At 39.3% G+C, this 16,492-nt stretch overlaps 1 protein-coding gene across 1 annotated transcript in view; it reads left to right on the forward strand.

Moving 5' to 3' along the window:
- The window catches only part of HMGA2 (high mobility group AT-hook 2), a 149,455-nt gene that overhangs the window by 118,062 nt on the left and 14,901 nt on the right, over positions 1–16,492 (forward strand). Inside the window, exon 4 of the mRNA XM_027542455.1 lies at positions 15,257–15,289. Coding sequence (XP_027398256.1) covers positions 15,257–15,289 — 33 coding nt within the window. The remainder of the gene's footprint in view (positions 1–15,256; positions 15,290–16,492) is intronic.

Raw genomic sequence — 16,492 nt, forward strand, 5'->3', positions numbered from 1 at the left:
GGCTGCAAAGAAAAAGAATATAATCAATCTGATTTCAGTGTTGGCCATCTGGTGATATCCATGTGTAGAGTCTTCTCTTGTGTTGTTGGAAGAGGGTGTTTGCTTTCACCAGTGCGTTCTCATGGCAAAACTGTATTAGCCTTTGCCCTGCTTCATTGGTAGTCATTAATCAAATTTAATAAAATGTAGGTTCCTCTCAAAAGAAATCTCTGACAATAGTACATTTTAAAGCCTAGCTCTCTTTCCCAGCAGCCCAGGGTGTTTTGAAGACAGGCAAACAAGGGAAGTACTTTAAGCTGTGACATCTTGCAGGGGTGCAGTTAAGTGCTTTAGGCACTGCATTCTTGATGCAGCGTCATATTACAGTAATATTATGAAAAAAAAGCTACAGGGAATTCTCATACATGCCTAACACATGTAGCTTTAATGTCCATATAGCTGGATCCATTCAACAAACGGGATCTGGGGATCAGATGCAACTTGCAAGCCACTATTATTAAGCTGTTTTACCATTAAGTAATGGTTACTAGTTAATATTGTGACTACATGTGTTCTTTGCTGCTCTCTGTAAATCTTTTGTTCCATTCTTTTTTTTTTTTGGCTTTATAAGAATGTCGGGGGAGGACATCTCTATCCACAAATCAAGTGCTTTAAATAGCCAGGAGAGAGCTGAACGAAGGAAATCGGGCTAGATAACATCTTTGTAAAATGTATGCCAATGAACTTTGCATCACACAATACAAAGGAAATTGCCATTGTCCTGTGCAAGTTCGGTGAACAAAGCACATAAAAAATCCTATTCTGGTTGCCATGCATACTCCTGTGCCGCTGAAACCGGAATCTTGAAGGCCACAGAAGTGACACATTGGCAAATCAGAGATGAGGGGTTTTAAATTTATATCGCAGAGAATCCGGTAATCATTCACCAGAGTGAAACCCAGTTCTTTGATGTTGAACAATTCAAAACACAGCCAGGAGGGCTGCTACTGCTGCTGCCTTTGCTGTTACTATTACTACTACTGCACCCTTACCCGCCTAGTGCTATTAAATAATGTTTATGAAGTTTTTACAGCCAGCAATTGTGCCATGCATTTTAGAGACGTTAATCAGTTTTAATCACCGCAGCAACCCAGTGGAGGTATCCACATTAGACAAGTTAGGAAATTGAGGTTTAAATTGCTACCAAGTCACAGGGGTTGTGCATGACTGGTCTAGACCTGATTTCAAAGGTCTTTGTGGTGCTAAAGTTTCTTCTCCACCACTGCCTTAAACTTCCTTTGCATGCATGTGTCTCTGAGTGAGTGTGTGTGTGTGTGTGTGTATAGGGACTAAAACTCTGTAGGGTACCAAGACGTCACCTCCAAACCTTGACAAAGTAAATAGAGTTCCCTGGGGGAGAATTTCTCAAGGCCAAAGAGCTGCCTCTGGAGTATTCCAAAGCAGCTTCCACATCCTGAAAACAGCAACTACAATCAAAGATAGCACCTTACGAACATACTTCCTTTATTTAAAAAAAAAAAAAAGCTACTACCACCAACAGTCCCTCCTAAGATCAGAGATACACACACGGATCTGGCAATAAGCCCAGACGTATCAAAACATGTATTGTCTAGAGCCAAGACCTGAATCCCACTGTCCGACAGAGAGAGAAGCATTTATAGAGACAACTCATTCCCCGAATAGGTACGCTCCCCTGCTGAAGTGACAGGGAGCTGGAAGAGCAGCATACAACAAAGAGTAGTTACAAGCAGGCAGCCGAAGGCCCCCAGCACACCCACCAGAGCACCAGCCCACGTCCTGCTCCCTTCAGTTCAGCCGGGCAGTACTCCGGTTGACTCTCGTTAAAAGTCCACATTTAGTCAGCTTCCAGAATATGGGCAGAAGCTCCTGTGAGTTATTTCCTCCCCATCTCTGGAATCCCTTTTGGACATGACCAATGAGTTGCAGCTGGTTTTTAGGCAGCGCGGCATACTCATTAATTGGCCGTCAGGAACAGCTTACACCCTTCGATCCACGATGAAATGAACTCAGATCTGGATTCGCCAAACACAGATTCCAAACAGGCTGGGAAAGCAAAAACCACCTATGACCGTCTTTATAATAATCGTAAAACTGCAATGTGTACAGTCTACAAAGAGGCCTGTTCTTCTTCTATCTCCTGTGAAAAGGCTTGACAAAGACAAAAGCTTTTTATGCACTAGAGTAGGACAAACAGGGCAAAGAAAACTCTTGTGCAACTGATTTCGGAGTTAAGAGGGCACTTCTTGCCAGCGCTCAGAGACAGAGCGAAAAGCACGGGGAAGAGTAAAATACTCAAAGCCAACTGATTGCTGTTATAGATCCAGTCCCTCTTTTCCTTTGTTCACAGTGACCCTTTCCTTGCTCAGGGGTAAGTCTGATTTGTCAGAGCTTGTGGGCAATTCCATTCCTCTGGCAGGAGGAGAGAAGAGCAGTCTGCTTGGGACCATAGGAAAGAGACTGTCTCTCCTCCTGGAGACATTGACTTTCCTGCAAGTGCCACCAGGAGCAGTCATACTGGTCTTGTAACTCTGGGGGAGATACACTGAGAACAAACATAAGGTGGCAGAGCAGAAGGTTAGAAAGAACCTGATGGCCCAAGGATTTTACCAACTGAATTTAACCTGCTAAATTAACCAGTTCTGAAGAGGCATCATCTCCAGGCTTTCTGTTCATCATCAGAACATCCTTGGGACTTCCCTGGTGGTCCAGCGGTTAAGACTTCACCTTCCAATGCAGGGGACACGGGTTCAATCCCTGATCAGGGAGCTAGGATCCCCCAAGCCTCAGGGCCAAGATAGCAAAGTGTAAAAGCAGAATAAATATTGCAACAAATTTAATAAAGACTTTAAAACTGGTGCTCCTCAAAAATTTTTTTTAATCCTTAAAAAGACAGTTGAGTTAATTCAGCAGGTTAATCCCCTATTGTATTCTAAAGCATGTCCCTCTCCTCCTTTTCCTTGGATCCGTGAAAAAAAAAACCTCTCTCATGTCAACTACCTTGTAGGAGCCTTGTTGGAGGGAAGCATTGTAGTTTAACCATTGTTTTCCTATGATGATATTTCTCAGAGTACCAGCCAGAGGACCATGTTGCTTATTTACGAAACAGGTTACTGAATCTGTCCTGAATCTAGGAGTGGAGTCAGGAATCTGCATTTCTCTAGCATTCTTTTATGAGATCTATGAAAGGTTATTACCACCACCTGAGGAAGAGAAGCTAGAAGAGGAGGAGGACCTCCTTCAGGCAAAGAGAAGGCATAGAAGTCAGTCGAAAACCTTTGTTGAAGGTTTACTCCATGCAGAAGACAGGAAGTATGCTAGGAGCTGAGTCAGGTGGGTGGGCAATTTCCCTGGGAATTTTCCATTGGTGGCGTGATCTGCTTAGCGTTTGCGGATACACATCTCAGGTTGGAGCATGGATGGTCACCATAGCTTTGACTAGTAATTGTGCCTTAATGTAAATATATATAAATATTATACATTTATATGCGGCTTTAAATGGAGTGTTTTAAATGACTCCTTCTGTATGGCAATGTGTATTTACATATATCATGGGTAAAAAATTCATGCCACGGGTGGTCACATTCCAAAGAAATGAACACATGCACAAAATCACCCACCAGTGAATGCAGAGACCATACAGGACAGGGGATTAAAGGGAGATTTCTTGAGCAGAAAGCCACAGGGAGGAGGTTCAAGAGAGAAGAGACATACATATACCTATGGCTGATTCATGTTGCTGTATGGCAGAAACACAATATTGAAAGCAATTATACTCCAATTAAATAAATGTAAATATTAAAAAGAGAAAGAAAGCCATAAGGAATGAGGAGAGCTGTTTGATGATATAGATGAGAAGCTGGATGGAAGGACCTAGCATCTGATGAGAACCAGGCATCTTTATTCTTCCTCACATTTTGCTCACAGACAATAATACATGAAGTTGTTAACACCATAGAGACAGGAACTGTGTCTATTATTTCCTATATCGTAGACACCATGGAATTTATAGCTAACGTTTTTAACACCATCACATAATAGAGCATGTGATAAATGGGGTAGAAAAGCAATTTATTAGCATTTATCACAGAAATCTTAGCTTTCACAGTTCTGCCTGAAATTTTTTTCCATAAACTTTTCAAAGAGAATAAAGGAAATAAAAGGGTAAAGGAAAGTGTGTGTATATATACATATATAGGTATATATATTTATGTACACACACAGACACACACACACATATATATATATATATAGCAGGGCAGGATTTCAACTTTTATAGAAATCTAGTGAAAAACAAGCTGCTATTTATATTTCTAAAACATATTGAGACTTTTAACAAAACTTTTCAGAACTGAAAGTAGTTTTCTGATACTGACTTCTCCTTTAAGAACATTAGAAGCCTTCTTTTGAACTAAGATCTTTTAATATTGTTACATTAAAATTCAGTTTTTCCTCTTGTTTGATCATTTTTCTTCTCAGTGAAGTCATAGCCCCAGAAAGCTAGGTCTTTATGATCTTTTTAAATGTGTGCTCTTTTTATGGATGATGGTTGCTTATAGCACTAATTTTTAATAAGAAAAGAAGCACAGAATAAGCAGATTGCTGCAGCAGTGTGGGATGATAGAAAGAGCAAAAGATCTGGAACCACGTGACCTGCCTTACAGTTGTGGCTTCGTTATGTACTGGCTTTGTAATCCTTTGTAAGTCACTGAGTGTCTTTAGGGTTCTACTTCCTCATGTATAAATCTGAACAGGGGCACTTTTCCGCAGATGGCTGTTGTGGAGTACATCAGAAAGTACACATTAAATCACTTTGTAAAATGTATTATTTTTGTTATTGTTCCTCTGTGATCAACCAAAATAGAAAGTGCAGCATCAAATCACCTTACCCTGAATTGTAATGAAAGAAAGTTTGATTCAGTGGGTATGATCATGAAGTAAAGTTCGGAGAGACATTTCTGGAATGGTCAAAACAAATACATAGTTTTTAGAATGAATATACCGATGCTAGGGTCATCCGTTGTAGAGCAGTTGGGCTGAGTTAGGTAGTTTAGGGGGTCGGTTGCCTGAAACTCCCTTAAGTTTCAAATAGAGACTTTGGAGACAAGCCCAATGAAATGTGAGGTTTTTCTGAAGAAGGAAGGGAGACATTTTAATTTACAGATTCTGAAGAAAGGAACATTAATCCAGAGAAAACCTCCAGGGAGGATCCAGGAAGAAGGTATTCTCTGGAAAGACGGGTGTGCTGGGTACACTCTGGAAGTGTGAGAATGTGAAAGAAAGAGAGCTCACTTCTACAACTGTTTAAAACGTTAAAGGATTTAAGCTAATGTTCGGGAATAGTTAACATTTCTCGGACTGAATATGAAACTTCCTCCAAGGAAAACAACTCAACTGCTAAAGTCAGCCCCAGGCTAATGCCAAGAAAATACTGCTAAATTAGGGTTCTAGGAGAGATATGACTCAGTTAAGTATCGTAGAGCTCTCAACCCATAAACTATCCCTTTGTAGTCCTTGAGAGCATAAGAGATTACAAATAAATTTACTGACTCTTTCCTTAAAGAAAGGAAATGCCTAAAATCATGATTCAGCTTTTTAAATTCGGTTTCCATGTGTAAGTAGTATAGCTGCTGGGAAATGCTGGCTCCTCAAATCATTTTGTAAAACCATTTAAAAAAAATTTTATTGGAGTGTGGTTGATTTACAATGTTGTGTCAGTTTCTGCTGTACAGCAAAGTGAATCAGTTATGCATAGACATATATCCAGTGTTTTGTAGATTCTTTTCCCATATAGGTCATCACAGAATATTGAGAAGAGTTCCCTGTGCCACATAGTAGGTCCTTATTAGTTACCTATTTTATGTATAGTAGTGGTAAACCATTTTTAAATGTTTTATCCTACAATCCCAACAGATGTTCTCAGTATCAAAGAAGGTTTCTGAGTATTGATTCTAAATCTCGCTCATTAAAATAAAAGTAATTAGAACTACTTAAAAGTCACATGATTTCTATCCTATGCTGCTGCTGCTGCTGCTAAGTCACATCTGTCGTGTCCGACTCCGTGCGACCCCACAGACAGCAGCCCACCAGGCTCCTCTGTCCCTGGGATTTTCTAGGCGAGAATACTGGAGTGGGTTGCCATTTCCTTCTCCATTCTGTCCTGTGCACATGGACAAACACACAAGAAAAGGTATTACATGTGATATGAAAAATTGTGTCTCTAGTTCATCAAGTCCAAATCCAATTTCATGTAATCAGACTGAATAATCTGTCAAATGTTAAGAAGACGTTGTGTCTTAAGTAGACTTTCAAGTATGTCTCCAACAGATTTGGAGTATTGATTATTGATCATCTCCTCGCGAGGAGTCAGACATGACTGAGCAACTAACACAAACACACAATAGAATCCTATAGTATACAGTTTAATTTCCATTATCTCATAGATGTCTACGTTATCCATTATTGAACATTAGTCTTGAACTGTCAGGATAAAGTTGACATTAACTAAAGTTTGAATTTAGTCCATAGCATCTACGCACATGTGTTTGATTTGTCAAAACCCAACAGCATAATGTTTCACATATTTATTCATTCTCCTTTGTTGCTGTTAGCCATGTGTGCATTTGCAAAATGAACTAGCTTTGTGAATGGTTATAGAGAGAAAACAAGAAATATGTAAAGACAATAAATAAATAATTTGCGTCTTTAAAAAACACGTAGTTAGTGTTTCTGTCTAAAAATATTGTGTGATGAAGAAATAGATCCGAAACAAGAGTAATTCTTTTCCCATGAAGCAACACTAACCTTGCAATTTTTACTCAGCTCCTTTGTGTAAGGATGAATTCTTCCCCCCAAATCTTGGAGAATTGTAAAAATGGAAATGAAAAGTTGACTCTTGAGACGATGTATTCCTTTACCCCACCTGTGTGTAACTGTCTACTTCAGAATGCTTTATATCCCCAAAGTGCAGCCATCTTCTCTAAGATAACAGTGCTTGTTAAATGCTGCAACTTAGGAGCATACCAAAGTATCATTTAAAAATTAGTCATAATTTTAACAACACTCCTGCCATTGCTGCATTTTGTTTTGTTTTCTGATTTTTTAAAACTTAATTCTAATCTTTACCTTTCCAAACTGAAAGCAAAGAAAATTTACTTCTATCTGTATTTTTTTGTGATAGAGATGAATGATATTTTAACTCTACATCAAGTCTTCAAATTTCTTGTGTTTTCTTTTCTTCAGTGAACTTACCTCTGCTTTCTCATGTTCCCCATTAGAAGGGAAAATAGCTCTTCTTTCTTATAATTATCTTTTTTTGTAATGTGATGAACATGCTTCTCTATGTTTGATTGCATTGAACATAGGAGAAAATTAACCTAAAATGCACATTATACTCTTAATATCTATTTCCTCATTTGTCTCCCAGTTAGACTCTAGGATTCTTGAGACTAGGAAACATTTCTTATTTATTTTGTACACCCAGTCCCCATCTGATGTATACTTTATCATATATCAATTCAAATTTGATAGCCAGTGAATAACTTCATCAGGTCAAATTGTAAAAGGTTGGCTTTTACAACTAATCAGGACACTGAGGTTTTTAAAGAATTCCTCATTGATCTTTCTCCTCCATTCTGAGGGTACCAGAAAGGTACCAGAAGTCAGAAAGGTACCAAAAACTCCACAGTATTAGCTCCCAAATCTGTTTTCATGAGAACTGCAGTGGCTCATTGCCATACACACACAGGCTGATGTTAATAAACACTAACTAGAGCAGATTGTGACTGTTCTCATCCTTGAACAGATTAAACAAGGCCAGCTGCAGTGAGGGCACTTTGCTATAATAATCCAATAAATACTTTTGAAATGATGCTTACTTTTGTCTTTTGCATTAAGTCCAAGAGTAAAGCCAAGTAGAGTGGAAAATAAAGAACACCTCCCCTTCCCCCCAATACCAAGCAAAAATTCCAGAGATTTTGCCAAAACTCCCCATAGATTTATCACTTGTTAGGAGACTTTGTACAGAGAACTACAAAATCTCCTTTACGTTCTAAGGGCCAGATGTTACTGTCAAATTGTAACCATTCGGGGCTACATGTGTATACACGTTGCACCGTCATCTCTGAGTGCACACGGGAGGAACAGGACATAGAAGTTGTGATCCAACCTAGGCTTTTTCTGAGCTGAAGAAAAATTGACATTAACTCCTGAATTATGGTGGATATTTTCTCCTTTACAAAGGCCTCCCACCACTAGGAGGCAGGATCCTTCTCAGCTTGAAGAAGCTGTTAATACAGAAAGACTCTCAGCCTAATAAGAGTGGTATATGCAATAGGCAGGACTTCCCCGGAGGTTCAGATGGTAAAGAACCTACCTGCAATGCAGGTAGACCAAGGTTCAATCCCTGGGTCGGGAAGATCCATCCCCTGGAGAAGGGAATGGCAACGCACTCTAGTATTCTTACCTGGAGAATTCCATGAACAGAGGAGCCTAGTAGGCTCCATTGGGTCACAAAGGCTTGGACACAACCGAGCGGCTAACACATTCATTAGGCGAGGGATTTGCATAGCCACAGCTGAGTTTCATCCTCACATTGTTGAACCAACATTTGATCTGAAATTCTTCAAACTTCAGACACATCATCCTATCTAATTAACAGAAACATTCCTTGAGTGCTTAGTCTCTCTGCCGTGTTTGACTCTTTGTGACCCCGTGGACTGTAGCCCGCCAGGCTCCTCTGTCCATGGGGATTCTCCAGGCAAGAATACAGGAATGGGTTGCCATGTCCTCCTCCAGGGGATCTTCCCAACCCAGGGATCAAACCCAGGTCTCCCACATTGCAGGCAGATTCTTTACCGTTTGAGCCACCAGGGAAGCCCAAGGTGATTCCTTAGGTAAATCAAATAACTTTTTGACCACTTGGTGTTAGAGAATACTCTGAACTCAACTTCCCTATAGAGATGTCACTGAGAGTTGACTATTCATTTTTAAATTTGTTTTTATTTACTTATTTATTTTTGGCCATGACATTCAGAATATTAGTTCCCCAACCAGAGATTGAGCTCATGCCCCCTACCATGAAAGTGCAGAGTCTTAACCATTGGACCGCCAGGGAAGTCCTGACCACCTGTGGCGGATTCATTTTGATATTTGGCAAAACTAATACAATTTGTAAAGTTTAAAAATAAAATAAAAATTAGAAAATAAATAAATAAATAAAAATAAATTGAACTAGAAGCCACCATGGGCTTCCCCGGCAGCTCATTGGTAAAGAAAATAACCTGCCAATGCAGAAGACACGGGTTTGATCTTTGGGTCGTAAAGACCCCCTGGAGAAGGAAATGGCAATTCACTCCAGTATTTTTGCCTGGGAAATCCCATGGACAGAAGAGCTGGGCAGGGGGTGGGGGGTTGGGGTGGAGGTTACAGTCCTTGGGGCTCAAAAGAATTGGACTTCTTAGTGATGAAAAACAACAATAAGAAGTCACCTCAGGCAGAAAATGAATCTGATTGCACTTGTGTGGTTACAAACATAATCATAAGCTCCTCTGTTTCAATTAAGCCATAAAGGACTCTTTGGGAAGTTTAAAAACAAATGTCTTTTTTAGCGGGATACCATATTTAATTAAAAATTTTAAATAACTGAGCTTATCCTGTGAGCTGTTATTTTGTGAGATGTGAAAGGCCCCTAAAATGTAACTTTCATTTAGAAATGAAAAATGAGAGTTAATATTTTAGGGGCCTTTCATGTCTCACAAAAGAAATGAGGGTTTTAAAATTCTTTTTTAGTACACAGCTAGGGGATGCATCTGTCTTGCCCTGTACTGCTATGAGAATGAAAGAAGGGTCAACTTGGAAAAAAAAAAAAAAAGTATGTGCTAGGGAACAGAAGTACCTCTTAACTGAACAATGGTCTTATGATTTTAAAAGCCAGTGGGCAAAACCATCTATTGCTAGCTGGCAATAAAACAAAGAATATAATCAGATTAAAAGTTTGCTACTTACATAAAACCAAAAGACCCATCTGCATGGAGATCCAGTAAAGGACTGTTTTCTTCCAAGGGTCAACTTAAAACCCTTTGCATAAAGATCATCCTTACTTTACTAAACATTGTACCTCATTTTTTAAAACATCAAGATGTTAAGCCCAGTTCAAGCTTCTTTTCATTTAATGTTTAGGTTAGTATTGAGATGAACTACTAATGTTCAGGTTCTTTATTATGAAGGATTTTCTTTCAATACCTACTAGAAGGGGTGGCCTTAGCAGCCTAGGCATCAGCTTTAAAATACCTAGACTCCCTGGAACCATAGGCTGGATTCACAGGAGGACCTGGGAGCCCCTTAATTATGCTGAAATAAATTTCCTATACCAGTGTCTTTTAACAAAATGTTAAAAGCCAAAATACTCTATGGACATTAAGAATTCAATCATTTTTCCCCTTTCATTTGGAGAAATACTGGTTTGCTGTATGATCTCAGAAATCCAAAAATAGGTTCTTTCCTTTTTCACATTCTTTGCACAATCTAGTTTAGCATGCTGTCTCCTAAGCTATTTACAGACTTTAACAATACTATTTATTTGCTTAAAGGTTGTACTTTCAATTTGGCTGCGCTAGTCAGATTTAAGGTTTAATCTGCAGAAAACTGCATATTGACGTACCAGTGGTTAGAGAGGGCCTTGCTTAATCTTTTTATGATTCATTCAGTCGATGGGTTTTTTAATTGTCTTCACAGTTTTATTTAACATTAACTTAATTCAAAGCATTTCTTCAAAGTCCTTTGTTGTTGATATTCTTTTGTTCTGCGAGGAAGCTCTCTTCCACCAATTGTATTTCAGAAGTTAAAATGCCACTGTGGAATGAGAGAGTTTCATTACTAGCCATTTGAAAGGTGTAACCATCTTATAAGGAACTCAGAATCTCAGTGCAAGGCGCGGTTGACATGCCAGGTCTGCAGAGCGCCTAAACCATGTAAACTTCCCCCCATGGACAGACTTAACTAGAAGTGGAACCATCAGAACTGTCTAAATCAGCAACTTGGAGGGCTTTGCTATCTGTTCAATAGCACACGCCTATAAGAGAGAAGTCCTCAGACCCTCCACAGTAGGTAATGATGGAAGAATCTCCAAGTGGGGAGGGGGAGCAGCTGGACCTTGTGGGACTGAGTCTTCCCCAGGGTTCACTCTCCATCAGTAGCCTAGGAGAGTCAGAGCTGGCCCTGCTGACAAAACCAGGGGCCTTCCCAGCTGTGGTGGCGTGTGGAATCCCGAGAGATCCCAAAGAGCAGAGTGAATCTGGAGGTGGGAACCAAAGTCGTCAAATAATAGCTTCTCCTCCAGGGTTGAATCAGATTTGACTTTTCTTTTTTTAAAGAAAAGGTTGAGAACAAGTTTCCTCAGAGCATTATATAGGGGATTAAGAGAATTAGGAAACCCCGGTTGTTGTAGCTTTAGAAGATGATCTCAGGGGAGTTAATTAAATTCCCTCTGCCTTAGTTTCCCTCTAAGCAAATGAAAATAACAAGTCCTGGGACCTTCCAGTCACAATGATGCTGATGTTTAAAACAGGATTTTAGTTGCTATACAGGAAATGCACGTGCAAAATATTACTCACTTATTAAGGTGCAGGGAAATATACTGCCAACCACACTCCAGGTCCGTGTGCTCAGTTGATATTAGTCAGTTTTTATTAAAATATAGTGGTCGACTGTGGTTTCAATGACAAGAACCCTAAGGGGCAACTGGTTTCTAGGTATTTAAGCTAGTAGGAAGATAAGAGATTTGCAGTTTGTTTGGTGTCCCCGAAGATTTCCAGACAGCAGTTTGTTTCCTCTCACTTTTTATGAATGGCCGTAGTATTGTGCTTCCGTCTGCATTTTCTACCAAAGCCATTCATAAAAATAAAAAACAAAACAAAATAACAACAACGGAAAACGTCGTCGGCGCAGTCTGGAGCCACTGGGTGCCAGAGGCTGGGCAGACATCCCGGCAGCCATAGCCCCAACCACCATTGAAAGTCCTCAAGGGTCTGTTTGTTTGGTGGTCTGAAAAGTATGAAGTGCTGTGTGGAAGGGCAGCTGGAAGAAGTTCTGTGACACAGACTAGGCCGGGAGCCAGGGCTGGCAGGGTTTCAGACATTGTCTTTCCCCTCATTGAAGTGTCAGGACCTAATTCATGGAAAATTGGGCGAGCTGGCAGCCCTTTCAGAGGATTTCATTGAGCCCCACAGTGTGCAGGAGTCACATGAATGCGGGCTCCTCAGCCAAAAAGGGAGGGGGACTTCTGAGCAGGAGGAACCAGTCAGCCTGGAAGAATGTGTGGGGATTTGAAACGATTTGGGAGTAAACATGTGTACAGGTGTAATCGGCAGGGAAAAAAAAGGGGGAGGAAGAAAAGTGGTCTGTTCTTACAAATGACTCTTTTGAAATGAATACTCTCTGAGCGCTCAGAGTATTCTTGAATCCTAAGAGGCAAAGAAGTCCTAATCATTCTCAGTTGGATTCCACCTGGAGAAAACATCATCTCAGAGCCTGGGCCTTTATGATGTCATCTCTACTGTGATTTAAAGTCAGAGGGAAGAACTTTTGGTGGGTTTTTTTTCGGTTTTTTTTTCAGTAAACAAAAGTATTTTGCCTTTCTTTTGTTTTTATCTTGTTCATCTACAAAAATAAAAGCTCTGATTTTTTTTTTTAATAAAACATGTCTACTACAGCAGCAGTAAGACATCACACCATCACTGAAGGGAAGGAGAATGAATAGAAGTTCTACCCCTTCACGATAAGAGTGAATTTACCTTAACTTCTGTTATCTGGGAGAACTGTAGCAAGTTTCTTTCTTTCATTTGTACCACAAAAGCATGTCATTGCCCACATCAGGGTGGTGGTTCAGTTGTATTTGCAAATCTCAATGATGTGTGTGTGTGCATGCCAAGTCGCTTCAGTCATGTCCTACTCTTTGAGACCCTGTGGACTGAAGCCTGCCAGGCTCCTCTGTCCATGGGATTCTCCAAGCAAGAATACTGGAGTGGGTTGCCATGCCCTCCTCCAGGGGATCTTCCTGACCTAGGGATGGAACCCACATCTCTTATGTCTTCTACAATGGCAGGCGAGTTCTTTACCACTAGCACCACCTGGGAAGTCTAGATAAAATAAATAAATAAGGCTTATATTCAAACATGAGAGTGAGTACTGGAAGTAATTCATTAAAAATTTGCGGCTTTATGGGACTTCCCTGGTGTTGCAGTGGTTCAGACTCCATGTTCTCAATGCAGGGGGCACAGGTTCAATCCCTGGTCAGAGAACTAAGATCCTGCATGCTCCAAGGTGCACCCCACAAGAAAACTGGGCTTCAGATCCACCTTTTATAGCAACAAAGAATAGCTTAATTGTTTTTCTAATATGCTAAATATTGGACAGCTAACTCAGGCTGGACAGAAAACAGTTTGCTCAGATAGTTCACTCAAAAAGGGGGACTTTGCATTATATCCAGAATTAAATAGAGATGATAGAGATATGCAGATACAGATATGACAAAATATTCTGCAAATGGTACCATCAAGAAAGTGAATGAACCCACAGAATGGGAAAAAAAAATTGCACATCAGATTCTGATAAGGAATTTGCATCCAGAACATATAAAGAACTCTTATAACTCAATAATGAATAGACAAATACAGTTTTTAAAGATTCGAATAGCCACCCCATGGACTGCAGCCCACCAGGCTCCTCCATCCATGGGATTTCCCAGGCAAGAGTACTGGAGTGGGGTGCCATTGCCTTCTCCGAAAGAAGATATACAAATGGCCAAAAGGTACATGAAAAGATGGTCAACATTATCAGCCATTTGGAATATTCAAATCAGAACCACAATGACATTCGCCTTCACACCAGCAGGATGTAAAAAGACAGTAGCAAGTGTGGGCATGTTGGGGAGCAATTGGAATCCTCCTACATTGCTGGTGAGACTATAAAATAATGAGGCCGCTTTGGAAAACTATCTGACAGCTCTTTAAAAAGTTTAACAGTTAACCTCTATGACCCAGAAATGCCACTCCTAGCTGTATACCTAAGCAAAATTTCGTGTACACACGAAAACTCATACATGAATGTTCATAGTAGCATCATTCATGATAGCCAAAAGTTGGAAACAACCCAGATGTCCATGAAATGATGGATGTGTAAACAAAATATATCCATACAAGGGAATATTATTTGTCAATAAAAAGAAATGAATTACTGGGGCTTCCCTGGTGGACCAGTGGTTAAGACTCCGTGATTCTAATGCAGGGGGCACAGGTTCACTCCCTGGTCAGGGAACTAAGATCCCACATGCTACACCACCAAAAGATAGGTAAATAAATAAAATTATTTAAAAGGAATGCATTACTGATACATGCTATAGCATGAATAATCCTAGAAAACATTTTAAATGAAAGAAGACCATATATTGTATGATTACAAAAGATACAAAAGACTGTATATTTACGTGACATGTCCAGAATAGGCAAAGTTACAGGTGGCACTAATGATAAAGAATCCGCCTGCCAGTGCAGAGATGCAGGTTCCTTCCCTGGGTCAGGAAGATGTCCTGGAGAAGGAAATGGCAACCTACTCCTGTATTCTTGCCTGGGAAATCCCATGGACAGAAGAGCCTGGTGGGCTACAGTCCATAGGGTTGCAGCAAGAGTCAGACGTGACTGAACACAACACACATGTAGAGACAGAAAGTAGATTAGTAATTGATTGGGGACTGGAGGTTGGCTAAAGAGGGAAGAGGGGATGGGAGTGGGTGATAATGGACAGGTTTCTTTCCCAAGAGGTGAAATCTTCTAAAATTGGATAGTGGTGATATTTATACTACCTTCAGACTATACTGAAAAGCTTAGATGTATACACTTCATATGGGTGACTTTTATGGTATATAAATTATATCTCAATAAAGCTGAGTTTTTTTAAACAAAATTGTAACAAATTAAGCCCTTTCACTTCCTAAGTTTTGTGATACGCTAGTTAAAACAAAGTGAATAGAATAGCAAGTTTATTTAGATGTAACTGCTATGGATTACAGACCTTAGTTGGGAATTGTTTTAAACATCCTTTAACCTGAAAGAAACCATTTGAACTTTGAAGAAACTTTCGTCTTCGCAAACAAGTATCAATATTTAAAACATGTATACTTAATTATTCTCATTGTGTGTGTTTCTTTTTAAATTATAACAATTTTTTTTTTTTTCTTTCTCAGCCACAACAAGTTGTTCAGAAGAAGCCTGCTCAGGTAAGAGACAGTCATTGTGATTTTTTCTCCCAATTAATGTAAAAAGTAAGACAAAAAAATTATGACCCCAAATAACCTTTATTTAGTCTTTCTCTAGTTTTGATTATGTCAGCATTGTAGTGTTCTTGAAAACTGGTTGTATCCTTCAGACATAGTCAAGAATAAATAGTCTGAGGTTTTCAAAAATTCTGAAAGACGTCAAGACCTAAAGTATACAAAGCAAATAAAAATACTTCTAAAAATAAACCCTTTTAGTGCCTCATATAAAACAAATGCTTAATCTTCTGAGGTGTTTCGCCCATACTTAAACATCAAATTTTGTCATTTCCTTCTAACGATCCACATCCCATTGACTCAATACAGGACTTAATAGCTGCAAAGTATATCATGATCCATGACTAGAAACATATTTGTTCATTGACTTATTCCCCCCAAAGAAGAATTGGAAATTGAAAACTTTTTATACTAATTTTGCTATTGATGAACCCTCCGATCTTAGCTGAATGAGTCTCTGAAGTCTTTGGCAACATCAAAATTAGGAACCGTCTTTATGGTTCCTCTTGTTCCAATTATAATCTGTACTTAGAAGCATAAGAATCATGTTTATTGAGAAAGTATGTCTTGAATAATAAAATATAAAAATGTCTTGCTGTTCTCCCTTTTGGGGTTGAAAGAGATGCACAGGAGACCTAGGTGTATCATGCAAAACCTACCGAAGTAAATTATTAAGCAGTATCACAGGTTACCAAGTTCTTTGTTGATCTTTCATATAATTTATCTGTAGGATCTTTTCCCTAGAGTTCTCTAAAACTGTACCTCTCACCCTGTTCTCTTGAGACAGTGTTGGTTTGCACGGGAAAGACAATCTCCTGTATCTACTATTCTTTGCAAATGCAGCTTGAAAGAGAATTGAAGCTTCTAATCAAACATAAACATACAGGAAAAATGTATCTGAATAATTACACACGTGCTTTAAAATAAAAACAGAGTTTCCGTCAAAAAAAAATCGTAATCATAGCTCTTCCCTTTCCTAAAAGCCAAGAGTGGTAGGGGACACTAAAAATAAGCACACGATGTTTCTAAGCAATATTAAACAGAGCAAAATATAAACAAAAACTTGACATTTTTAAGTAGGAGATCCCAAATATATTATCCTCTCATCCTTCATTAGTAGGGAAATCAAGAGAAAATGAATTTATAATT

The sequence above is a fragment of the Bos indicus x Bos taurus genome, chromosome 5 (assembly GCF_003369695.1).
Source record: "Bos indicus x Bos taurus breed Angus x Brahman F1 hybrid chromosome 5, Bos_hybrid_MaternalHap_v2.0, whole genome shotgun sequence".
NCBI classification, from domain to species: Eukaryota; Metazoa; Chordata; class Mammalia; order Artiodactyla; family Bovidae; genus Bos; species Bos indicus x Bos taurus.